Here is a 27,600-nt window from a genome sequence, read left to right on the forward strand (position 1 = left end):
CGGCAAAAAAATCGGTATTCCTGGTTTTTTATCCGAACCGGCCGTTACCCGTACCGGCCGGTTCGGAGCCCGTACCGGCCGGTACTGGCCTCGTACCGGTGCGAACCGGCCGGATTCGCACCAGTACGATTTTTTTTTTTTTTTTAGAACCACAGCACCGCGCGCTGTGGTTTTTGAAACCACCGCGTACCGGCCGGTACGTACCGGACCGGTACTGTACCGGTCCGGCCGGCCACCGGTACGCCGACCGGTACCGGTACGGCGGACCTTGGTTATAACCACAGGAATAAAAAATGTGTGTAAAAGGCAACTGAACCATATGTTTGAGATATCAATAACTTGGTCACACCCTTTTTCCCTTAAATCTTTGAATAATTTTGCTTTTCAACATTCTAATGTGGCTTTGAATTGGTTCAACCGACCCTAGTACAGTTGGTGGCATAATTTAATTTTTTAAGACTTGTTTAGCATGTTGTTCTTATATCTAGCATCCTCTGTTTTGTCATATAAGCAGAATTAATGATAATTTAATACATAACAAAGTGAGGTACAATATAACGGCATGACTACAACACTCCATTGTACCATTGATGTTATTTAATTTTTATGGCATCTGGTGCTGTACTTGTATGAGCTACTAATTTTGCATTTTGTTCTTTCATTTTCACATCAAGTGTCAATAGAGAGTTGGTTTGCCTTCTTTTTCCCTCAAAAATTTGAACCAGGACTTGCTTGCCCGGACTTGACTGTCCAGAGAATTTTCTATAATCTATTTTTTGCCTGGTTTTTAGTACTATAACATATGATTATATATAATGACACTGATTGATTTGAGAGGTCACATATTTGTGGATCATGGACTGAAAATTTCTACTTTGAGTCAAACTCTCAAATTTTGGGTTTTTTCTTTCCTTCTCACTTCTAAGTATTTTTCTGCATCCAAACTTCCATCATCAAACCTCAATCTTTAGATTTCAGAATTTTCTAGTCATGCAACTGCAAGAATATGTTGCTTTAGAAATCAAGACTACCTAGTTATCTGAATTAGTTCTTAAACTTGCTGACTTTATGGCACTACTCTTTTGAAATTTCTGTAACAAGTAGTTCATGTACTTTGTTACAAGTTTCTTATTTGAGAAGTGGCATCAATCTATCAATGCATGCTTTGTATTGTTTTCCTGCTTGTTTTCCTTTTCCACCATTCTTTACTAACTTTCTGGTAACTAAATTCTCAGTTTTTTTCTTTTTCTTTTCCAATGTTTGTTCATATTTTTTTTTTAATTAGCTTTGAATTCTGAATTCTGATGTTGTGTCATATGAATTTTATTTATGTCGAGAACATCATAGCAGCATACTTTAGAAGTGATTTTGCGTCAATACAATGCCTTTTTGCTTATCAAACAAGTGACTGTTCTTCCTTGGTCCACAGGTTAAGTTAGATGATGATGAAAGCTCCATTCTCCGAGACCATCTTCTCCCTCTCATCATTTGTCTGCTCAGAACAGTTAGTCTTCTACCTATCTTTCTTTACCTGAAATTTATCAATTTGATGATCATCCTATGCCTGTGTAGTTTCTGCATCCAGAGAGGTAAAGGTGGGAAGAGAGGGAGGGGAAGAAAAGAGAGAATGTTTTATTTCATAATATATCTCATTGAGTTCAACTCCAATTTGATTAGTGCACTCCTTTACTTTCATCTTTACAATTAGTGTCTCCTTTCATGCTGGACAGGATTTGATTGTATGTGGAGCATCATGGCTGTGTTACAACATAGATTCATCAAACCTTTTTTTAAAAACTCATCCTAACATGAAACAAGTCTGGCACATAAGCTCTGGACCTTGTAACTACATCATCTCACCTTCAAGTCTTTCTGAGTTCGCATTATAAGTGTCTTGTAATATGCAATTGATGTCTTGTCAGTATCTTAACCTACATAACAATTGTAACTTTGTAAGGAATTATTACTTATATACCACCATTTTGCTCTTTAAATAGCTTAACATGCATCAGTATTCAGATTATAAATAACGCATCTAGTATTTCAAAATGTATTTTTTGGGGCCTGACATGAACTGATTGAACATTCTGACACAAAGTGGAACATCAGCATGGGTAACTGTAGACAAATAGACTTGCCAGTAATGTTCTGTGGACAATCCTATGGTGTTTTGTGGTATTAAGAGATCAAAAGGAAATGGATTAGATGAGATCCTAGTTGATTCATACTCGTCTAATCTAACACAAATCTAAATGCTGAAACTTTAACAACATTGTAAGTTTGCTGACTAAGCTGCACCGCACAACACTTCTTGATTTGAACCAACTTGCTTTGCATCCTCAATGTTTATTATTCTGAAAAATTAAAGTAATGAAACCCTGGTATATGTTAATGATTCAACAATTAGTTTCCAATTCTCATTCAGCAATTAGCACATGGAGTGGAAATAATTATTAACTCTTTAGTAAATGACCTCGCACCATGGGAGAATTTTTGATGTTTAAGAAGATGCTAGGATGTCAGCCCTTTTGTATCTTGTGGAGCGGTTGTAAAATGCAATCAAGGTTCTAGGTGCTACAAGCATGTGTTGCACCAGCTTGGTATGGGCATGCTATGTGTGGTTTTTTTTTTCATAATGGCAAATAGTCCTTCTTGGCTGGCCAGGGTTTGGGCATGTAGTTGTGCCATGTGTTTGGTCCAACATTGGCACTAAATATGGCATATGGCAAGTACTGGTATAGACTTTCATGTCATCCTTGAATGCAATAATGGAATAAACATATTAATAGGGGCTAATAGCCCAATGTATTTGTTTACACTCGACCAGTATCCCTTCTACATATCACCTAGATGTAATTACTAATTCAGCAGTATCTCTTCTACATAAGACCTAGAGGTAGTTATGAACATTCAATAACTATGCTCAAGTTCGCTTCTAACATTATTAAGTGACATTTGTATGCAGCAAAATAACTTTAAGATTGCTCTATGGTATTGGGGATCTTTTGACCGTATAATCCTTGATTGTCTATAAACTTTCACTTTGAATCATTTCACTACTTAATGGTTTGATTTGGAATTTTTTATCTTTCTACCGTTAAATGTTGTTTTGTTCTCATTTAAGATTACTAATAGTTCAAGTGGAATACTGGAACAAGGAGGTGCAATGTTGTTTTTCTAGACATATTTGTCCAATTACTTTCGAATTTTCCCTCTAATCTCTTTATGACAACTTTTTGCTCATGGATAGAGATGTCATGGAAGTATACAACATGTTCAAATAATTTAGATATACCATATATTTGACATCATACTTTTCTGCAAAGTTTTAAGTACCAACTCATATTGTGTGGTACAGAGTGTACCATACTGACTTGGTACTGTATGAATGATTGGTATCTCTCCATATGGACACATGGTGTGGATGCTATTCCGACTTCAAAATTGCACCATGTGTTGGCATCGGGGCTATCATATTGGTAAGGTACCGGTAGGGCTACAATTGAATTGAGTTGTCCTTAAATAGCTCAGGCTTCACTCGTTAAGAAGCTTGCTCAGGCTCATTCAAAAAACCTAATGGGCTGAGCCCAAACATGATATTGGGCTCACTTGTTTAACAAGCCAAGCTCAAGCAGGTGGGTGCTCGGCTTTGTTGGGCTCATGAACACACACTTGTATATATAAATATATATTTAACTTACAAGTCAACCTCTTACCCAATTCTAAACCTAAATACAGAAATCCCTTTCCTTCATTTTGGCCTGTCGCCTCCTCTGCATGTCTTGTTCTCACCTAGCCCTTGCTGGCTCGCCCCGTCATGGAATAATGTTCCCCTGCCATCCCCTATCCTAGCCTCTCTTCTTTCTTCTCATCTGTTGGGTTTATCTTTCCACACCATCATTGATCATGTCCATCCTACCATTATCGATCGTGCCTGTCTCATTGATGGAGATCCTCTCTCCCCTTGCATCACCATGAGAGCCTCAAGTTTGGTGTTCCAAGATAGTTCATAGTTCCTTTTCCTTACTTCATGTGACAGCATGGGAGCTCTCCACATGTGTATACCTTTCTTTTGCTAGTGCCAGAAACCATGCTGAAATTGAATTCTGGCTTACTCTTCCCCAGAAGGCTCCCATTTTCACCTATTCCTTTGCAATCTAGTTTTTTTTTTTGGTGGGAACCAGGGGCGAGGGGAAGAGATCTATTTTTCTGCAAGATTGTTGGAGGGTCATTATATTCGAGCTTGATTCGAGCTTAGTTTTGAGCTCAAACTTGGCTTGATGCCTAATGGAGCTTGAGCATTTGTTCTTAAGCTACGCTTGATCTCCAGCGAAGTTCGAATAATAACTAGCTTGACTGCGCTAAGCTCGAGCAGCTTACTAGGCTCAACTCTGCTGGCTTGCTTGGACCCTAGGTGCTGGTACAGGACTTTATATTGAGATTTGAAACATTGCTGTATGGTGGATGTTGATTTTTCCAAACTTAATGTCATACATTTCATGCACTTATAAGAACCTCAATGCATAAAATATATGGCATGCAGAAGGGGGTAATGTGAACCACATAAAAGTGGAGCGAACATGGGAATGCAACGTAGACTTTTAAACTGATTTTCGTTACATTATGATGAATTTGAAGGTTGGCTGCACCAGAAGGGAAAGACTAAAAGGTGAAATCCAAATAAAATGTGGGGCAAAAAATAAAAAAAATTACATTCCTACTGTATAATGATCCCATTGCAATGATGATCAAATGTCCTCCATGTCATACAATTTATTGGATGGCGACCATTACCTTCTTCATTGTAAATGACACAAAGCTTATAGTCTCAAGCCACTTAATCGTTGAACGCGTAACCGTCTTGAGAGCAGCTGACAAGGGTCTATCTTGATGGTTCTTGAAGTGTGCAAGCTCTGCATACTCTTGCAAATAGGAATTGTGTATAAGACTGACAAGGCTTTGCATGATTGGTCCACTGTGGTACTGCATGTGCTTCCAAAATGCATCCCTACTTGGGCATGATCCTTTGAAGTCATAATGCCCAAAGAATTACTCATAATAAATTTCAAGACCTCTATGAACAAAGTAATATTGAATCTACCATCAATGAAATGGCTTCTTCCTTTTAAAATAGTTTTAAAAATATGAAACTTGAAATACTTACTAATATGATCAAATTATCTAGAAAAAGAACAAAAATATTATAAAATAACATTAAATTGATTGGAGCCAATCCAATTTTTTAACATTCCTTATTTTGTAACATATTATAGAATAACTATAAAAGCTTGTTGATGTAGAATTTTGATTGGTTTTTGACATTAGTAAATCCTAACTTGAGAAAATACAAATAATCTGAACTTATTTGACTAGGTTTTTCCAAGTAGTTTTCGGTTAACTTACTTGGGTGCTCAGCTTTTACAAGCTGTGGATTGTGATCGATAAACATGTAGTGGTTCTACTTGCTTTAAAGATTAAATGAAAAAGGTCCCTATAATAATTTTTGTATTGTAGTGAACTAGTGATCCCTCGCTTCTTTTGTTCATGAATGCTTATTTCAGTTTCTATTCTTGCAATTTGAACATTGTCCTTTAATCTCATTTCTTATGTCAGAAAGGAAGTTTGTACGTCATGCTTTCGATAGATACATTGTAGTTATGAAGTGGTTAGTTGGATGGCACCTGTCTTATCATGTTCTCTTTCAGGGAAAACTCCCAGCTGTGTTGAGGATTTACCGTGATGCACTTATTACTGATATGAAAGCTGCAATCAAAACTACAGTTGCAGAGTTGCTGCCAGTTTTGGTAGCCCGACCACTAGACTCTGATTTTGTGTCTGGGGAACAAGCTGTGGATTCAGATGGTCTGATGATATAGTTGTTGTGTCTTTTAGCTGCACTAGTTCTTAATTATATCTTTTTCTTGGTCCTTGACCTCCTTATCACTCATCTTACGTATTGCATCATGACTCAGGTGGAGGCTTGTCATTGGCAAGCAAATTGAGGAGCCTGTCGTCTGAAAGCTTTGTCCAGCTTTTGGCTGCTATATTCAAGGTTATTGAGGTAAGTTAGCTTGCAGTATTTCTTTTTTATTTTCTTATCGTGTAAATCAATCATATTAGTTCCTATAGCTTTTGGAGATTGATATCTATCTATTTTCTGCTGGATGCTGTATTTATAAGCTTGGGTTTAGTTCCTAAACCTGACCTATTTACAGGCCTAGAGTACATGATTGAAGGCAGTTCTTTACCCAACCCTGTGCAAGTAGATTGATTGATCTCCTTAATGGATGATAAGATCTTGTCAAGCCTTGTCATATAGGTTTCTGATGCTCATTAGACTACGTGATTTGTTGGTTTGTATAGGTAATCAGCTAACTTCAGTTGATATAGAAAGTCACACAATGTATTCATCATTTTGTGGGCATCCACCAATATAATGTACTTAGTTTATAACAAGGTAACACAAAAGACTAATTTTTAATCTTTCACTAAATCTTTTTTCCTTTGGTCTTAATAATTGGCTTTCTTATCTTAATCAATACACTTTTTTCTATTATGGTGTTCCATTAAGGGCATGCCATGGGACAGACAGTACCTGATATGTGTTAAAGTACCATGATGTGGTTGAAGTTGTTGAGGATAAAATATGCTACACGAAGTTTTCTTTTATCTCTGTAATTCATTTAAATGTCTTCAGTCATGGATTTGTGTCTATGTTTGCTGTAATATGATCTATGATCTTTTAGTGAATACAGGCACATTTAATGCAAGCTGCGGAAGTTAAGAGAGTCATCGAATGGATTATGGGAAACCTTGATGGTTGTTATGCCACTGATTCTGTTGCCGTGGCAGTTGCACATGGTGCGGCAGCTGCTGCAGCTGCAGAAGCTGCCCAGGAGAGCGATACTACTGTTGTTCCCCATATCTCACTTTCACTTCCCAGGAACGCTCCCAAACTTCCATTATTCCAAGGAAAGACAAATGATGGTTCCAGTCCAAATACATCCAAAAATTTCCGGTGAGATCTTGTACTTTCTGGTTTTTATTAACCTTGTAATATTGCTTGAGAATAATTTCCTTCAGATTTTTGACATGTTCTTTAAAATAGTCAGCATTTGGATTTTCGTAAGGGATATTTGTTAGTTATATATCTTTGGTGAGTGCATGAAATTAACACTTCTTTTGTGATTTAGAGAAGGGCTCTAATAACAACTGCCCCTAGGGTCGTTGCCCTATCAAATCTCTCTTCTTTTGCTTAGTGCCTGTTACCAAATAGCATTTTGCTCATGAAGTCATGTACAATGTATTCGGATTTCCTGAGTTATTAAACATCTACTGGGTCATAGTTTTTGTGCCAAATCTTACCTTCTCTACATTCTCTTTTCTGTGACTTCCTCCTATGTTCTTTTTAGGAACCATTACCTAATCAGTGGGGACTATGAATCTTGTATCAATTTATATCTGATGGCTTTGTTTGATAGCTGCAGCCAGTTCTTGTCCAACAACTTGGTGGTTTATATCAAACATCCAGTAATTAGATCAACAAACAATTGGATTTATGGCTGAATGAGAACTTAAAATAATTACAAGAATGAAGCGAATATTTCTTGAAAAGGACGCGAAAAGGTATGGGACTTGAGGATGTCTGGAAATTTTGGAAGAAAATGAATTTATTTGTATCAGCTGATGAAATGAAATTGCAGAAAGGCTGCTGATCTTGGGCAATGTTATATGGACTTGGGTACATGGGGTGTGGTTGTATGTCAAAGAGTTGGGTTGTTTCAATGTCTAAGAATTTCTTCTTAGAGACCCTTGTTGGAGTATATACCAATGCCCGTTTCTAAGTCTTTAGTGGGGTTAGGCTATTTGAAGGCTCAATGCAACAAAGATTCTGGGTATATTGCGATAGGAGTATAAAAATATAAGTTGCTTAACTCAAGTCTCTTGGCTGTTAGAATTGGACTTTGTGGATCCTTTACAAATTTCAGCAATGCAAGACTACGTATTTTATGTGGTATATTAAGGAGCTATAGTTTATCACTCTTTTCTAGGTTCTTCCAAATTTGAAGTGTTATTGTTTGAATCTTGGGCAATTTAGAGTGATCTTAGTTGGTATTATGGTCTTCAAATATAGGACCTCAAGTTATTATTGGCAACGGACCAAGTGGAAGTTCAGTATGTTAGGTGCTGTAGGGATGAAGTTATTGACAGTAGAATCAATCATTGTTGTTTTATTTTTAGTCCTGTAAGAAGTGCAATGATCTTAAAAATCTAATAAAGCGGAGAAAATTGGCTTCTTTATACACATGTTATTGTCTGGCAGAAATTTCTACTTTAGTAATGCTGTGCGAGGTGGCAAGCATGATTCGCTTGTTTGGTTTTCCTTTCTCTCGTTTCTGCTGGATGACATGCATGAGTCAGTGGCAGCAATTGATAATGTAGAAGTTGAAGGGCGGAGCATACATGCATGCATGCTCATGTTTGTAGCACACCATTATTCTTGACTATTTGTAATGCTGATTTACTTATGATCCTATTTGCTAAATTTTGGTCATCAAATTTTTGGATTCCTTCATCTGCTTTTGATTTATTTATTTATTTCTCTGTGTTTTCTGTCTTGCTAAACTCTCAGTAACGACCTGCTGAAAAGCAATAAACAAGAGCACCAAAGATTAAAATTTTAACATAACTTCTTAAACTAATTTGCTAAAATCACTAGCATTTTAGGTACGAATGTCAAGTTATGAACTTTATAGCTGATCTTAGCTTAGCAAAGAAAAAAAGTGAGCTCTTGCATTTTAAACATTTCCTTTTCTTTGTCATCATGATATTGATTGTTGGCTTCTTTCATCATGGTAGTCTTGTTTTCTGATTTTCTTAACCTTTTACATCTAACTTTTTTCAAAAGAAAATTGCATTGTATTATCAATTTTGTAATGTATAATCGGCATTCTAGTTGTTTGTGAATTTGGTTGACTTTGTTTAAACATTCTGATAATGGCGATTAATTTCAGTGCTGATGTATTGCGGGAAAACACAGAAGCTGTATTTGCTGCTTGCGATGCTGCTCATGGAAGATGGGCTAAGCTCCTTGGTGTCCGTGCTCTTCTTCATCCCAGATTGAGACTTCAAGAATTTCTTAGCATTTATAACATAACTCAGGATTTTATAGCAGCTACCGAGAAGGTAATTGTTTTTGCTTGCCCATCATGGATAAGATTAATTCCTAATATTTTCATTTTCTTTGCGAAATTTTTAGCTCTTATGCTGGACAAGGTCCTCTTTTGTAGATTGGTGGCAGGTTAGGTTATAGCATTCGTGGAACTCTACAGTCACAGTCCAAGGCGTTCGTTGACTTCCAACATGAATCTCGAGTATGTCAGCTGCATGCTTGTGGTGGTTCACTATTTAATTTTTTGACTCTACCATGTTTGACATGATTCTGAATGTGCTTTCTGCAAATGCTGGTTTATTTACTTTTTAATGCAGTGACCTGAAAGTCATCATCATTCTAACTTTATAATTATCTTGTATAGATGACAAAAATTAAGGCCGTTCTTGATCAAGAGACATGGGTTACAGTGGATGTTCCTGGTGAATTTCAGGCCATTGTTGTTTCACTTTCTTCTGTTGATAATGGTGTGCTAGGCCCAGATAGTCTTTCCTCAGAGATGGTTGAATCTGGGGTTTCTTCTGGTGAACAACATTTTAGCATGAATGTATCAGGCAAGCATGGTGCAAATCCTAGCAACCGAACCTTGCCACCATCATCGAATCAAGAAAACAGAGCTGAACCAACACCTTCTGTTGGCAGTAATATGAAAGAACATGGAAGATTTACTTCTCAAACCCTTATGTACGGAGGAATTGGTTATCACATGGTAAACTGGTTAGTTATCTTTATGATCGGAAAACCTTTTTTTTTCTTCTTTTCTGCTTTTCTCTGCAATCAAGCATCCATTATAAAAGATTGTGATTGTTTAATTTAAATAAAATATTTAATATGGTTATTATTCGATACATCTACAATTAAGGATGACCCTGTTTATTTTTTTTTAATTCATTCCTCTACTCTTTTTATGCTTTTGGTTGTTAAAATGTTACATTAGACTGTAGTTATTAGTTGTTGTTTGTTTTATTCCATTTTTCCCAGAGATGTTATTGTTGTTATTTTTGTCAATATCCATGTTAGGTCCCCTTTGATCTTTGAACTAATTTCCACTTGAAATTGTTCACGTGCAGTGGTTTAATATTGTTGAAAATGTTATCGGAGTATGTTGACATAAGCAAATGTTTGCCATCTTTGTCATCTGAAGTGGTCCATCGTGTTGTGGAAATATTGAAGCTGTTTAACACCAGGACTTGTCAGCTTGTTCTCGGTGCTGGTGCCATGCAGGTAAATTTAACCTTTTTTTTAATGTGTAAATTAAATTTTAAGTTAAGAAGTTGCTGTTTTAATGACTATACTAACTGATGTATAATTAACAATAATGCCAGTTGGCTGCTTAATATCTTAAGAAAAAATTGAGTATATGATCATGTTCTGAATTTCATGTCATGACATTGCGCAGTATCTAGAATTTCACTGGACTTATAATGAGTGTTTTTCCTATTATTGATTTGTCTATTCAGAGACGACACACACATTCTGTTGAACATTGTTTTCCCCTTTTTGATAACTATGATTTACCCAATGTTTATTGGGTTCCATGTTCAATATCTTGTACTTGAATAACCCAAAACATGCATCTGATGAAAATGCTTTCTTCACACTATTGTGTAAGGGCATATGATGAGATGTCCTGAAGCAGATTTAATTGGCATCTTTCTGATTCTTAGATCAGGATTAAGATAAATATGTGTGCTCTAGGCTGGCTTGATTATGCTAATTCTCTAATCATGATTGGTTTAAATCTAAAATTTCCTTATAGAAAGTGAGAGTTTTTTTGTATAAAGTTACTATGTAATAACTGTACAGTTGGAGCAAACAAAGCAATGTTTTTGAGTATAAAGAAGTATATTTTGCAAACAAGCAGCCAAAGTTTCAAAATGTCCTTAGCAGGTACTGCTATGTTCCTGAGGATTGAACCCCACCACCCTATTTCAACATGACTAGCTTGGCTGAACTATTTCTGGTGTCTGGTGATCTAATTTCTGGTGGCTATGAAAATGAATACTGGAAAGTTGACTAATCCCAAGAGCTTTTGATGCTCCAGAATCTGGTGGTCCGGTTGCCTGTGGCTGCCACAGTGTTCATCAGAACTTGAGGACCAAGAAAGCTTTTAAAGCTGTCATCAGTTGAGTTTGGGATCATTTGATGTAGGACCACTTAACGGGGCCAACTTCTCATTGATTACTGCGCTGACTATAGATTTGTGCCTGTAGCCTCATCTCTGATGTCCAGGCAGATCAGCACCTTAAGACTGCACATGGCCAATTACAATTGCTTCCCTTTGTTGATTTCTTTTGTTTTCTACACTCAATTTTGAATTACTACTTGATGCTAGTTGATGATAATTAATTTCACCAGCTCGTTGTACTTCTATTTGTTATTGATAGCCCGTTCTGCCATTTCCAGCCTGCACCTTCTGCCTTTTCACCTTGCAGTGGGTTTCTTGCTAATGAACACTAATTTGAGATTTCATGCTTTAGATGGACCTTGCCACATGGTGGTTCCGTTGTCATCTTACTTCTGGATGGTGCTATTGTAATTGGCAGCAGTGCTTGCACTGCTGGCTTCTGGTGTTCATGCATCTTCAAGTGCCTTCTTAGCTCATCTTTTGGCACCTGTACCTTGGACACCTTCTACAACTCATGCCAGCAGCTAGCCTACCTTCTTAGCATCCTTTCCTCATGGTGTATTTATTAATTAATACAATAATCGGGACAAGGTTGATGTAAATTATTAAAGATATGTTACAACCAGATAATCTATTTGCACTTTGTTGGCATCTAGAACTCACTTATCTGTGTCTTATTCTTATTGCAGTGAAACTTGTCTTGGTTTTCTATATTAAAGTCCTTGTGTAAGCTTTTTTTTCTTTTAATCTACTATTTGCATGACATATTTGCTTGCTATTATGAAAAAAAGTTGTGCTTGTCTATGTTTTATACGTTTATCAATGCAATTTTTCCGATTAAATTGGATTTTGTTTATGAGGATTGAATGCTGTGGCTGTGCTTTATTACATCATGATTATATTGAATTACAGGTGTCAGGTCTAAAGTCCATAACCTCTAAGCATTTAGCTCTGGCAAGTCAGATCATCAGTTTTATTTATGCTATCATACCAGGTAAACATTTATTATCCAACCATGGTTTTCTAGAAGCAGTCAACAGAACATCCTTTGTTATTAGCTTTTTAATTGCTTTACTTCTGTAATTTAAATTTCCTTGTCATTGTTGTTGGTTAACTTGCTGGTTGTATTATGTGTATTTCGTTGCCCCATTTCTCTTATGGATAGTCTTTTCATTTCTATGAGGTATACTTTCAAACTGTTTGATTTTTATGCATTTTCTTTCATATTGAGGTGTTTATAGAGATGTGTTGTTCTCTTTTTCCCTTGTTGCCTGACAGGATTGGCTTTTTTTTTGACACATATTGTTGAGGCTTAGGCTGTCTTCCTCTCTCCTCTGATGGTCATATTTGCCTTCAATAAAAACTTTCTAACTAAGTGTAAGAGTCCGCTTTGTTATGCATTTTCTTACAGTTGTGCTGTGAGATTCTGTTTGACTTCTCTGAAAAAAGGAGAGGAAAAAACATCTGCCTTGAAGTATTCTCATAGATGCTGTTAGAATGTTGCATCTCTTGAAGAATAGTTCATAGTATTAGAAGGTGATACACTTAGGAAGCGACCAGATGTGCTCTTATCCTTTCTACGGAGGATGTACCTTTCTATATGATTATGTGATCATGTTGTGTAGCTAATTTTTAGATTTTGGACTGGTTGACATGATTTGAACTACAAATTTTAAGCAGTATGTTAACATACAGGTTTTTGATTGATGTCATGGGGCTGGGTGAGAGTATGTCTATAGAGATTCATGAGAACATTTTCTTCTGGCATTCCATAACTATAGGCTCCATCATTCCCTAAGTAACTACAGCTTCTGCTTTTTGCTTCTAAGAGAATTTTACGAATTTTTCACTTCAGCCTTCCCTGCATGCGGAGGTTGGAAATCTAAGACCTGTAGCATAGAATAACTAGACATCACAGTGGTATCTGATCATGATGAAATTCATTTAAACTATGCCATTCTCCTGTGGATTGTTAACTTTTTTACCCTTTTTTTTTGTTTATGTAACTTATGATCATTACTTTTGCTGACTTGTTTAAAATTGTAGAGCTTCTTTGAGAATTCTTTTAGTTATCTGGCATCATGTCATACATTTTTATCATTTATTTGATTTGTCCACTATATACACACATATCATTGCATACTTTGCAAGATTTTCTTCACTTTAGTTTCATTGTACCATTCATATAATGGTCAGCTCACCATAAAATGGTAGTTCTCTCCATCAGCTTCTTACAAGTGATTTTGTTAAATATCAAATCATTGGGTTTCTATTGATGACCTGGTAAAAGAATTGCATCCAATTGATCATACTGATTCTAACATGGTTTGTTCTGTGCTTGAAATTCAAGATATTCGACGAGTTCTTTTTTCTAAAATACCCGAGGCTCGTAAAGCATTGCTGATGTCCGAAATTGATAGAGTAGCTCAGGTATGATATCTTTGAATTTCTGTAGGTTCTTGATCCTGCCAGTTTTTAGATATCTTTTCCTCTTTAAATTAATAAGCTTCTTTCCTCTCTTTTAGCTACCAAATGAATGGTTGCAAAGCTCATCACATCTATTTTATTGGTCATAAATTCTGGAAATGCTCCCTGCCATATGCAGTGTGGTCTCCAAGTTATTTACTTGATCACCAAAATAAAGCAATTTAGGTTCTTCATGTCTAATTTCTGCCAATCACTCTTATAAACTGCCACTCGTATGCTCCAAAAAATCTAACCTAAGGAGTGGCAATAGGTCATTGCTTTTTGACTTTGATGTTCATTTTGTTTAACCTTGTTACTTTGGTCACTGATCAATGTATACATACCCAGTTTAGTTTGCCGTCACTTTATATGTTCTTTTATTATATAAATATGGATGCTGTATTTTGAGTTTGTTTGGATATCCATCCATAATGTGCTCTCATGCTCATTTGGATGAAGTCATTTAGATTTTAATATTCTATATAAGGACACTTCCTTTGGGTTGAAAATTTTATATTCATTCTAACACTTGCTCCTGAAATTTCATGTTAATAGCATTGGATTGTCGGTTTGGGCTTTTTAAATAGCTACCATGCGATACTCTGCTGTTATGTAGGAGAGCTTCTGCAATGAATTGAGCCATGTGACTCAAAGCATTCTTTGGCCTGGCTGATACATTTCCATAATTCAGTAACCCGAACATGGCTGGCTTAGGCTGCTCTTTTGGCTACTTGATCTCATCCGGTCAATAAAACTTTTGTGACCATAATGGAATGAAGTCCTTTTGACTCATTTATTTATACTTGGGTGCTTGTTGGGCCTTTGTGGTTCAGAAGGGTCCAATGATGGTTTAGTATTTTCTTAGAGATTTGGAGCATGCTATACTCTGCTCATTGGGAAACTTTGATCATGAGTCTTGTTTCTACTGGCCATAGATTGCACTAGGGATGTTTTCTCATCCTCTTGTGCTTTCTCTAGATACCATAGTTATCATGCCCACCGTGGTACTAATAGGGTACTGAGACTCGGGGCATTGTCCTAAGTGTTGGTATCGAGGTATGTACCATACCGATACTCAGTATGATGTACCGGTTGTCCTTTCCATTTGATTGGAGGCTACATATTTTTGCATTTCATTAAAGCTGATCGTGGTTTCTTACCAAATTGATCCAACACTTCCATATTTTTGGATGAATAAAAAGTTGTGTCGAGACACATAAACATAAGATTCCTTTCTTAGTCATTTCTAGGTATATAGTCAGAATCATTCATCTTCATTTTTCTTATCCTTATGTATTTCAATGACCCGGTGTCAAAGCAAGTATGAATTGTTCAAGGCTACTTGGCAAAGATGAATAACCTTGCGCTGGACAGAATGCTATACGGAAGGAAGGATTAAATAAACCAGGGATACGGCATGTTGTTTTTGTTCTCATTTATTTGATTTGATGTATTATGTAATGCTTATTACCATCTGGTTTCCGAGCCATTGGAACTTTTACTCACAGTAACTATAGTATCCAGCCTTAACCCAGGTATTTGGGGTTGGTTTTATGGATCCTCATTCACCAAGATCAAGTTTTCGTAGTTTGACATATTTTAGTGATTGTCTGTCAGCCTAACATTAATCCTTCACCTTTCTCATATGGGGCCAGCCATGGCAGTGTGAGTCACTGGAATTTTTACTGAAGTGTCCAATCTGCATCCATTTTGTAAAGCCATTCCTGTTTGTCTTCCATATGTCAAAGCAACAGCTACTGCATACTTCTATGATGCTAGTGTGTCATCAAACAACATTTATTACAAGAACATGGTTGTGTTCAATAGAGGTTCTTAATGTATACGGTAGGAATTAAGTCTAGTAAACTCCTGCCTATATTGGGGCCTGTACTGGCTGTGGACTGGTCCATGACAGCCCTCGTGATGGTTCTGCAGGATAAGTGGCCTGAACTGACCTGTAGGCTGTAGCATGCCAAGCAGGTCCCTGAACCATGCTGTACCACTTGGTACTGAGATTAAAGGTGTTTTTGCATCTTCTTCTTTTTCTTCCTCCTTATTCTTCCTCATCCTGTTTCTTTTGGGTGCACATTCAATACCCTGATGGCACATACTGTATTGTCCACGAGCTTTACAAGGTTATACTGTGGTTTTTAACATCTTCTTTGGTAGCATCTGTTGACTCATTTTTGGATTCACTAAGCATATATATGTTTTCAGTTGTTTCTCATGATTTTATATTCATTTTTTACAGGATTACAAGATTCATCGAGATGAGATTCACACAAAGCTGGTTCAGATAATGAGGGAAAGATTGTTGGCAAATCTTCGCAAGCTGCCTCAAATTGTTGAGAGTTGGGATGCACCAGAGGATAATGATTTACAACCAAGTCAGTTTGCACGATCAGTCACCAAGGTCTGTTAATGTTAACTGCCTCTTGTTTTCCAACTTGTCACTCATGTCTGACTTGATGATTCTTTCAGAAAACTCCATTGTTCTATATACATTTGCTTTGATGATGGTTTCTTTATTTAGCAGCAAGTGCAATTTTAGGGTTTTAAAACTTTTTCTTGGTGAAATAATTTGTTACTCTCTGTAGGTGAGGCCACTTCATCTTGTTTGGTTGTGAGGTATCACTATTGACCGTTCATTTGAGCTCAAGCCAAAAAAAAGGGTCCTATTATTGTTAAAAAATATAGAGCGCTATTTTTTGCTAGTGATGGGGCTGTATGTGATACCTAATATCCTTAAAAAATGTCCTGGTCTTTGAAAATGGAAGACCTAAAATATCAAAATAGGACTAGTTAAGCTTAATTATTGGGTTCGGAATGGTCAAATCCAAACTTAATGACTCAATTATGTGTTTATTTGTGTGTAGGCCTGTTAACGAGCCGAGCTGCTCGGCCTCGGCCTGGTAAAAGCTCGGCTCGTTAGTCAAACAAGCCCGAGCCCGAGCTCGAGCCTGAGCAGCTCACGAGCCTGTTTGGGCTCGTGACTTAACACTGCCTGCCGTTTGGAGCCTTTTTGACACCCCCCCCCCCCGGCGTCCTCCTCTCCCGGGCCCCCTTGGAAAGGCTCTTCATGTCAACTAGATGGCATCCCATTTATTTTCCCCATCTCTTTCCCTCTTCGTCTTCGGGGCACGGAACCCTCTCGCCGGAGCCATGACCAAGCGGCGGCGGCTAAAACCTCCGTCGCCGCTGGCTGCCTCAACTCCTCCTCCTCTGTTGGTGACACCACCAAAGCAAAACCCTAGCCCTAACCCTAATCCTAAGTCGGCAGCCTCTTGGACCAAAATGCAGCGGTCCCTCACCCCCTCTCTCCTCCGCTCCGCTGCTGCCGCCACTAGATGGGAGCCCCTACTTATCTCCCGCTCCGAGCTCTCCCTCCCCCTCTCCCTTCCCACTGGCCAGACTTTCCGGTGGCGGCCCACTGCTGCCGATTGCTTCACCGGCGTCATTGGGCTCTCAGGAACTCCTTAGAGAAAAAAAGCTATGATTTTTAGGGTATTTTTATTTGGTTCAAACTCCACCCCCCCTCCTCTCCCGGGCCTTCTTGGAAAGGCTCTTCATGTCAACTAGATGTCATCCCATTTATTTTTCCTATCTCTTTCCCTCTTCGTCTTCGGAGTGCGGAACCCTCTCGCCGGAGCCATGACTAAGCGGCGGCGGCTAAAAACTTTGCCGCCGCTGGCTGCCTCAACTCCTCCTCCTTTGCTGGCGACACCACCAAAGCAAAACCCTAGCCCTAACCCTAATCCTAAGCCGGCAGCCTCCCGGACCAAAACGCAGCGGTCCCTCGCCCCCTCTCTCCTCCACTCCGCCACCGCCGGATGGGAACCCCTACATATCTTCCGCTCCAAGCTCTCCCTCCCCCTCTTCCTTCCCACTGGTCAGACGTTCCGGTGGCGGTGCACTGCCGCCAATTGCTTCACCGGCATCGTTGAGCTCTCAGGAACTCCTTAGAAGAAGAAAAGCTGTGATTTTTAGGGTATTTTTATTTGGTTCAAACTCCACCCGCCCTCCTCTCCCGTGCCTGTTTGGAAAGGCTCTTCATGTCAACTAGATGGCATCCCATTTATTTTTCCCGTCTCTTTTCCTCTTCGTCTTCGGAACGCAGAACTCTATTGTCAGAGCCATGACTAAGCGGCGGCGGCTAAAACCTCCGCCACCGCTGGCTGCCTCAACTCCTTCTCCTCCTCCTCCTCCTCCTCCTCCGCTGGTGACACCACCGAAGAAAAACCCTAGCCCTAACTCTAATCCTAAGTCGGCAGCCTTCCGGACCAAAACGCAGCGGTCCCTCACCCCCTCTCTCCTCCGCTCCGCCGCTGCCTTATGGGAGCCCCTACACATCTCCTGCTCCGAGCTCTCCCTCCCCCTCTCCCTTCCCACTGGCCAGACCTTCTGGTGGCGGTGCACCGCTGCTGATTGCTTCACCAGCATCGTTGGGCTCTCAGGAACTCCTTAGAAGAAGAAAAGTTGTGATTTTTATGATATTTGTATTTGGTTCAAAATTCCATTTTTTTTTGTTATTTTTACTATGGAGGCTGTGATTTTTTTTGTTATTTTTTTGTGGTGTTTAATGTATACTGGATCCTTGTTATCGAGCCTGAGCTCGGACGCGGACTCGGGCTTGGGCTTGAGCTCGTAATTGAAACGAGCTTTACGAGCTCAAGCCCGAGCTCGAGCTCAATACAGAGCTCGGTACCGAGCCCGAGCCCGAGCTTCTGTGAAACGAGCCGAGCCCAAGCCTTTTAGGCTCGAGCTCAGCTCGGCTCGGCTCGTTAATAGGCCTATTTGTGTGTTTGGCCTAAGGACCTGAAGGGAAAAGAAATAGGGGAACTTAACACTTGGTTTGTTCTTTGACTGGACTTTAACATGTGGTCTTTTGATCACTAGCATTTAATTTTTAGTCTTGAACACACTTATACGAGGGTTGCACACACTTACACTTATACTGCCCATGCTTATATTAGTTTTTGTTCACAGTTATACTATCCCTGCACATACACATTTATGTACAAAGTTATTTGTAACTGTGTACATATTGGGATATAAGTTGTGCAGCCTTTAGGGACTGGGAATTAAAGAAACTTTGAAACTTGGGACGGGTGTTAAAATCCCAGTCAATGGGGACTAAAAGTTATAGTGTGGTCGATGGAGGGACTGGCTATTAATACACCTTAGTTTTTGATAGTGGTCCATGCTATTTGGTGCTGCTGTGCCATCATGCTTGGGGCAAGAAGTGGGGGAGCACTTCCACTCCAGTTTCATATGAGACAAAGGAGGCCATGTTGGTCTCATGCCCCACTTCTTTCTTATATTTCTTTTATTTTATAGGAGTTTTAGCGACAAGCATGGTATGCTGTACCGGTCGGTACCGGGCATACCGTACCCGTACTGATGGGTACCGGTATCGGTAAGCCTGGCATATCGCATACCGTACCGTACCGACACTTGGTATGCCTATACTTGTGCGGCACCAGTATGGAGTTCGGTACCGGTACAACAAACCTTGGCGACAAGTAATGCTTATGGCTGTCTAGCTGCTGCCAGCCAGTGGCTCAAGCTGACATTGCTCTATGACTACTAGTCTTACTGGTCAAGTGCAGTTGGATGATGTGATTGGCAGGGCTCAAAAAGTAAGCCACTCGCTATTCGTGGTGTTAACACCCTTGCAACTGTGAGCATCTTTATGCCTGATTGAAGGCGAGATCACCAGCTGGATAGTCAGCTGGTTGCTCCTTGCAATAGCCACCTCGTTCCCTCTAATCCATGTCACCTCAGAAAAGAAGTTGTTTCACAGTTTGGATTATTCAGTATTGAAAAGATGATATCCTTTTAGCTTGCATTCTGTCCCACATATTATGGTGACTGGGTCTGATTTCTCTCTATTTGCTTTATCTTCAGGAAGTTATGTATCTCCATCGTATTCTGTCTCAGACTTTGCTGGAGGCTGATGTTCAAGCAATTTTCAGGTGAAAACGTTGATGCAATAAGAGGATCAATTCATAATTTTGAAGTCCATGCTCAGTGTCAGATGAATGCTATGTTAGTTTTAATGCACATCCATCTTTTCGTTGCTAGAAACATGACTTGAAATAGAATTACTAGGGTAAAGAGCTATATGTTATGAATCAAACATGTTAAACAAAAGGGCATATAGATCTAGAGTTGGGAACTTGGTATCCTAGAGCACAATAAACCTTGTATTTTTAAGTAATGACTCTTTAGCATTAATGCCATGCCTTGAGTTCTGGATGTTGCTGGCTTTGGCTTGTCTTGCACTTCAAATTAATAAATGTTATGAATTTAAATCTGTCTTACCCTATATGATGTATATCGTCAAAGTATGCAAATTCTTATTTTCATCACCATTTTGGTCAAATTTTTTACTTGTTTCTTTTACGTATGTCTATATATGTGTATATATATGTAAAAGAATGCTGGATTTCTGATGCTGCATGTCCAGGTTACATAACTTATATGTTACCTGTCTGGCATCAAGCTGGTAGCAATCTTATTATTAAATGCGTGGTTACACTATATTGTTTACTTTCAAGAGTAGTTTGTGACTGCTACCATGGATTTCAAAAAGATACCAAGACACAAATGACATGAAACATATTCATATCAACTAGTACTACTACAATTATGTGTATCTGACTGGTCGTCTTGTTGAAAAGAATTTATCATGCAGTATTAATATGTCAAAATCTTAAAGCAAGCTATGAATTTACCTGATATTAAAAGTGGGTAGTCTATGTGGGATGCAAATTGTAGTGCCCAAATTGCTAGTTAACTTGGTGATGATTTTTGAAGTAAATATATGCTTCAGAATTTCTACAACATCAAAGGGAGCATTCTTGTAACCGATGTTAAGCTTACTGTTTTCTTTATGAGCCTTAAGTTGCATGAAGATATGACTTCTTTACAACTTATAATGTTGTGGGAAAATTTTCCATGTGAAGGGACTCATGGTGCACTAGGCAGGTTTAACTATTTGGTTGTCAGCTTCTATGTTAACATTTTGGTTATGAAATAACATAAAGGGAAACATTAAAAGTCATAATCTTATTCTATTTTAGCATAAGGTAGCCTATAATGTATCATGTGATGCTTGATTTAACACAAACAACCAAGATGGACTTTTGACGCTTGAAATGTTTGCTTGTTGATTCACTTTTCAACTAGAGCACCCGTTTGTAATATCTTTCTACCGGCATTTTTCAAGAGAAAAACAGAGGAAGTGCATCTCAAAAGTCATGCACTTATTAGCGCAAGCTCTAAATAGTGGACCGGATTTAATGAGATTTGGAGTGAGATAGTTGTGCACATGTCACTTTATCTTTGGTGTTAATACTTGAAAAGATGTTCTTTGGGTGATAGGTTTTGTCGATTTTGTCTAATTATTTGAAGATTATGAAATATTTCAAAACAGAGAAAAAAAGAATCTAATAGAATGATACAACTTTGAAGAAATATATTAAACATGTAATAATTATGCCATGTTTTTAATATGGATCTACTATTTAAAGGTGTTAACTCTAGCGGGTATATAGAAGTACTAAGCAAATGACTAAGAGCAAACAATTATTTAAGAATGACTCCAAAACAGGGTGTCAAGTATCAACTGACAACCTGTAATTTTTCGTATGAAAATGATACAGGTTTATATAGATACAATAGGCATAATTTGAGTATAGTATATTGTTTTGCTACAATCTGACAATTATAATGTTATCAGCCCTATGTACTATAATAACATACAGGTTATTTTGGCTTACAGCTGAGTAAACTGTGGTATCAAACTCAGGTAAGCTTCATATAAGTTGCAAAAGAATGAACATGAACAGCATCTGATAAGAATGGGTACTGAAAAAAAAGCCTTAGGTAACAAGTATCATGATCATCCCTTATTCTTATAGAAAATATGAAACACCAAAGCATTTCTTCCAATGCAACCTATATCTTATAAAAATAGAAATGATTGAGCTAGTAAATGCTAATAATAATTACATTTTTTTTATATATGAACACAGGCAAGTGATTCAAATATTCCATTCACATATTTCTGAATCATTCTCAAAGTTGGATGTCAGCACCCCACAAGCCAAGAACAGGTATACTACATATATTGCTGTTTTGTTACCACCAAAATGCTCTATATCGTATCTTAATCTGATCCTCTTGATGCTTGCTGTTTAAAAAACCAGACTATGCCGGGATGTTCAGCATATTCTTGAATGTATTCACAAGCTGCCTTCTGATAACTCAAGTAAATATGGTGTGCCGAATTTTGGTCTTCTTGATGAATTCTTGGCAGAGAAATTTGAAACAAAAGTAGGCCAATGAATGACCATGTAAAGTAGAAGCTAAATTTATCTGTCAGAAGATTGTCATGTGAGAACTTCATTATGGATAAGGAAATGATTCTTAGACATCTGCAGTTACATCGTGCAATTGTGTTCAGGTAACATTTTTTTTGGAAATTGCCTTACTAATGAACTTGCTCGTGGTACAATATACACGCTGCTTTGGACAATAGTTACTGCATTAAATCCAATGAATTTTGACTAAATGGTTCTTGTATTTGTTTGCTCTCTTAAATGTGAGAGTCTTGGCATTGTATAGTACTTAAAACTTTAAAAGTATGATGAATTAGTCGATTGACCCAATGTTTTGAGTCTTTTGACTGTTAGAGACAATATGTCCCTCTTTTGTTGCATGGTTATCTGTGATATGGTAATTTATGATTGATGTATGCGTGTATTTGTTCAATGAGAAATGCACACACTGTGAAAGTAAAAATAGATCCTCTTACAAGCCTGTTTGGATATTCCTACAGGATTGGGTTGAAAATCTTGCAAGATTTGTGGATTGGGCTGCTTATTTAAACATGGCTCTATCAACCAAAAACTTCCCATCCCAAATCTTGTGGGAAGGAAAAAAGATCTCCATGGGTCTTTTTTTCCTTCCTGCAGCCCAAAGGCTGGGATTTGGGCAGGCCCTTGGAAAATACGAGATAGATGGGCCAACAGACACGATTCGTGCAGGGCTTTCAACCCAATCTTGTAGGAATATCCAAACAGGCCCAGCATATGTTCGCACATGTGCATGGAGACCTCGTAATCTATTTATTCAGTGAGAGCAATAAGTATTGTCCAAGATAAAAGTTTTCCTCTGACGCTGTGGTCCATTGGATGTGGATGTATGCTCCCAGAATGTGAATATGCTGTGCACAGAATAGGTGGTTTACAATTTATGTATTCACAGATGTAAAGAGACATTCAGCACTTTGCCTGGGGACTAGGTTGGTGTTCCATGTCATAAGGAAGTACATCAGAATAGATCTAACAATAAAGGTATTCTGACCATTTAATATCACAATTCATAACATTCAGTAATCCTCCTGTATGATTGTTGATAAAGTATAAATAACCATTTTTGGCCTTGAATGAAGTTCCCAAACATGTTGACGTCCTCCATTTTTTTTTCTGAGGCTGTTTCTCTATCCATCCACCCATCCGTCTATCTTCTCCTCCTCTTCCCTTAGGAGATAATATTGCTTTCCATGGGATTGCGGCTGGCCCCTTGCTTTCATCAAGGTAGGGTTGACCCCCTATACACCTATTTAAAGGGATGATGATCTTGCGATTGGCTTGTAATTTTGATTTCCATGTGACATTTTCTTTTTCTACCAGATCACTCCTGTTGCATTCTTCCAAAAGACACCTAGTTAATAGAAATAACCATGAATTTTGTATTTCACTGCTGGGTTAAACTTTGGTCCCTTTCTTGCAAGACGAATTCAATATTTTGGATATGTGGGCCACTTGATTTTCACCTGAGGCCATCTTCCACCGGACTACTTGCAGTTTGGCACAGAAGGGACAGAAAATCCTGAAATTGGATCATGCTTGCCTTTTAAAAGGAGAAATTTTGGTAGAGTTTGGTTCTTATTATGTGTTGCATCTTCTCATTTAAATGGAATTTCTTTCCTTTTAAGGCAGGAGTCTTTCAAAGATGACACAAGGTTGCTAGAGATTGAAGTAGTTTAAAAGGTCTTTCAGGCAAAACCTTCTTATCTTCCAAAGCTCAGATGGTGAAACTTCTGCCCCAGTTACTAACTGTTTTCTCCTCCATTGAAGTTAGAACTAGGCAATCTTGTTTACATAAATTGTGTTTCTTTTTGGTATAGAAGCTTTTGATTCAGTACTTACCAGAATGCTGTGATACTTGCATGAGAAAAAGATCCTGTGACTCAATATGCTTATCATCCCTTGTTAAGTGCTCCTTATAGTCATTCATCTAGCAGTCATAGTCCTATTCTTGTCCATACTACTACAGATGAGGATTCAACTACCAATGGGGAGCAATCAATATTAGCTGGAGTTTAGTGCCCATTCAGTAAGATCACATGCATGGTCAAAGTCCAGAAGTATTAATTAAAAAATTGAAGGAAAGCTATCAGCATGTGTAAAAGCAGTCACTAAGTGGGTTAGTTCAAAGGATGGCGAGGACTTTGAAATTAATAGGTAATAGATTGAAATAAACTTTTATAACTAATGTTGTTGCTTGTTTATGCTAACCTTCTATTAAAGTTTCATGTAGTTATTATTTATAAATTCAAACCCATCCTCTTAAAAGGAATGCAAATCATCCCAGAACAACGAAGTATCAAAAAATTAATTTAAATGGATGGAGTCTTCCTTGCTATCAAATTTGTAGAATTTTGAGGGGAGGATATTGGAGATTGTCAATCTTTCCCAAAAGCACCTTCGATTATAGGATCATGTGTTCATGCATTTATATTTGTTTGAGATAACTCAGGAATTTTATGAGAAAAAGGATATAGTTTAAGATATTCAAGTTGATGAACCAGAGAACTCGATATCCTGTATGAATTATGGATCAATCCTTTATTGAGTTGACTTTTATGCCCATTGGTAGATTTAAATTCTGAGTAGGCTGTAGATGTGCTTGCAAAATACAGGAAGAGAATGGAATATCGGCCTTCCTGTCCAAAATACATGAGGGTGAGTAGTTCAGGGTACCTGTATATAATTTCATACTGGTGTCGATTTTTGGCCTATACTTCAGAATGTTATTGTGATGTGCGGTATATGATGTGGGATGGTATACAAAATTCCTCCTTTGTATTGCGTCAATAATCTAGTAGTGCAGTATGCATTGTATGGAATCATGTTTTATGAACTGCTACTTAAGCCCCTGATGATTTATCTTAAGAGATAAAGGATGAAGTTCAGCCCCTCTGTTAGTTTATCATGACTGGAAACTGAACTAATATGTCACACTTGCATTTGCTTTTTCTATTTGAAAGTTGCAATAGTTGCAAAACATGGTGCTAGAGATAATCTCTATTGGATGTCTAGCACAAATGTGTGTTCTCCAATTTCTTAAGATAGCTATGCAGTTAGGATGATCAATCTCCAAGGATGAGACCAAATCTTTTTCTCTAACATGAATGGTTAATATCATGATATATCTAATTGTTACATGTTGAATTATGTAGAGAATAGCGTCCAGGTTTTGCAAACTTGGTTCTTTTCTGTAATGATTTTGATATATTCCTGAACAAAGTGGTGACAAATGATTGACTTAAATTGTTTCTTTGACCGAGAATGTGTATGATGATATGTATCTTGTAAAAAATTATTACACAGATGTAACTTTGTTTAAAACTTCTTTACAGGTGTTGTTCTTTCCTTTGTCTTTGGATGCCTGATCCATTTTGATGTGAAGTCACTAAGATGCCAGGTTACCTTGAGAAAAGGTTGCTTATGGGAAAATTCACTATCTTGTTCTTACATTTTATCAGTCAAAGTTTTATGCTTAATTGAATCCCCTTTGTTAGAGTCAAGCCATAGTTCCTCGGATTTTTAAATTTGATTCCTTTAGCTACTTGTGCCAGGGATTGTTGTAATGCCGAAGAATGATTTTATTGACGAGTGTATATTTTGTTCTTTGGAACTGGAACTGCTCCTTTTTCTGCTTCTATTCTGTAAGCTCCTGAACGTTAGACATCCCCTGATTGGCAGTTCATGAATTGGTTTTTGTAAAGGCTATAATTTCTCATATATCATTATCAAGATAAGCAGCTGAAAGCTACAAAACAATATCATTATAAGCCAAGTTTGTGCGCAGGCTATTATGAGAATTTTTGTGGCCATTGTGGATGATACCTGACATTATTATGTACTTCAATCATATTTTTATCTGCTTTACGTACCATTATTAACTGAATGCTGATGTGCAAATTAAACATGACATGTATATCATTACAATTCTCATCAGAATTAATAGTGAAAATCTCTGCAGCATGCAACCAATTTGAGTTTGAGGGTGTATGCTGAATTGAGGTTTCTTGGCAGCCTAATGTAGCATAGCTTTGAATGTGGTGCTTTTGGTTCTTTATTTTTGTTTCCTGAGTAATATTGGTGTCTCTATTGCCAAGCGGTTTATTTTTTCCCCAAATTATAATATGTAATGGTGAAGGGTTAGTACTACCTCTTTTAGAGGGAAAAATGAAACCTCATCTTCCAATTTACTAGAGGGCAAGTATGAGAAAAAGTGGGCCCCTAGCATCTGCATCTATTTAGGTTCTCTACCTCTTTTTGCAGTTAGTTTACTTAAAATAAGTAATTGCATTTTGTTTTAATTTTTCATTTGCATTACCCAATTATCATATTGGTGTCACTATGAACAATGATTACTGATTATTTAGGTTAAATTGTGACGATCTTTCAGTTATGAATTTATGATTTTTAACTAGCTTTTTGGAAGCAGCCTGCAACATATGGGGCAGCTATGCTACCACCGGCTATAGCCAGCTTTGAACTGTTTGATGGGACATGGATGTGATATATCGTAATAGAATTTTTATTTTGCTCTGATTAAGCTTCCCACCATAAACATTATGATTTCTTTTTTATTGAATCAAGAGAGTAATTGGAGCTGTGATGAACTTGTTTTGGTCCTACTGCCAATTTATGGTCTATTTTTCATTTGTTCTCTGATCATCAATGTCATTCACATCCGTTGGCCCTACTTCTGCAATTTTCCTTGATTTTTGTGTGTCAACAGATGAGATTTTAAAATTCTATTATCTAGTGGAGTTCTATGAAGAAAGCCTGTTGCTGCTTCGAGTTGTGGTGGTTATATGTGAATATGTATTTTGTTTCTACAGATTACTTTGCCTTCTGCATGTTCAATGGACTCTGAAATGATGATGCTTCACATGGTTTAGCACCTCCGGTGAACAAAGAAGGATTTTTTTTTTTTTTGGAATATATGTACCCGTCAATATTTTTGTTTGCATATATGTCCCTGCAAATTTGTATTTTGCATAAATACCGTTTCAAATATATTTTTTGTCTGGATCAAAATACTTTTGCTGTTAACCACCTTTAGCAATAGCCAATCTAATCTAGTATTTGATTTGTTTAACCAAGGTTTTATCTTTTTTTACAAAATGACAATTACCTTTTAGAACATTTGATCTAGCCTTCAGAGATCAAAGGAGGCTCTAGGGTATCAATGTCATTTCACTTGAAGGGAGTAATTTCAACAATGTTCAGAATCTATGGAAGCCGCGTTTATGCGGAAAATTCATATTTAAGGGAGTATTCTTGCAAATTATTAGCTTACAAAAAAATTTACAATCTAAGTTGAGAGGGATGAAAAAAAACACACACATATGTGTGCAAGGTCAAGATTACAGGGATGGCACTATCTAGAAAAAAATCTGATAGTTTTCTTAGCTATCAGGGCCTCATGTCTTACCTCAAGGGAAGGAATCCTAAGTCCGCCAGCC

The 27,600-nt window shown here is 37.7% G+C and overlaps 1 protein-coding gene across 6 annotated transcripts in view; it reads left to right on the top strand.

Moving 5' to 3' along the window:
- Window positions 1-27,233, top strand: part of LOC103723112 (vacuolar protein sorting-associated protein 54, chloroplastic) — a 43,287-nt gene extending 16,054 nt beyond the window's left edge. The window contains exons 5-21 of one of the 6 annotated variants that reach the window (XM_039126764.1): window positions 1,430-1,504; window positions 5,706-5,862; window positions 5,973-6,061; window positions 6,756-7,018; window positions 9,015-9,186; window positions 9,291-9,374; window positions 9,537-9,889; window positions 10,243-10,396; window positions 12,213-12,294; window positions 13,651-13,730; window positions 16,018-16,179; window positions 19,674-19,741; window positions 21,806-21,886; window positions 21,980-22,236; window positions 25,480-25,560; window positions 25,699-25,788; window positions 26,974-27,233. In XM_039126764.1, the coding sequence (XP_038982692.1) occupies window positions 1,430-1,504; window positions 5,706-5,862; window positions 5,973-6,061; window positions 6,756-7,018; window positions 9,015-9,186; window positions 9,291-9,374; window positions 9,537-9,889; window positions 10,243-10,396; window positions 12,213-12,294; window positions 13,651-13,730; window positions 16,018-16,179; window positions 19,674-19,741; window positions 21,806-21,886; window positions 21,980-22,118 (1,959 nt within the window). In that variant the 3' untranslated portion in view covers window positions 22,119-22,236; window positions 25,480-25,560; window positions 25,699-25,788; window positions 26,974-27,233. Of the gene's footprint in view, window positions 1-1,429; window positions 1,505-5,705; window positions 5,863-5,972; window positions 6,062-6,755; window positions 7,019-9,014; window positions 9,187-9,290; window positions 9,375-9,536; window positions 9,890-10,242; window positions 10,397-12,212; window positions 12,295-13,650; window positions 13,731-16,017; window positions 16,180-19,673; window positions 19,742-21,805; window positions 21,887-21,979; window positions 22,237-25,479; window positions 26,022-26,973 lie in introns of those variants that run through there. The other 5 variants (XM_039126762.1, XM_039126765.1, XM_039126763.1 and 2 more) reach the window with 5 other exon arrangements.
- The last annotated feature ends 367 nt before the right edge of the window (window positions 27,234-27,600 follow it).

Source organism: Phoenix dactylifera, chromosome 5 (genome assembly GCF_009389715.1).
Source record: "Phoenix dactylifera cultivar Barhee BC4 chromosome 5, palm_55x_up_171113_PBpolish2nd_filt_p, whole genome shotgun sequence".
Classification (NCBI taxonomy): Eukaryota; Viridiplantae; Streptophyta; class Magnoliopsida; order Arecales; family Arecaceae; genus Phoenix; species Phoenix dactylifera.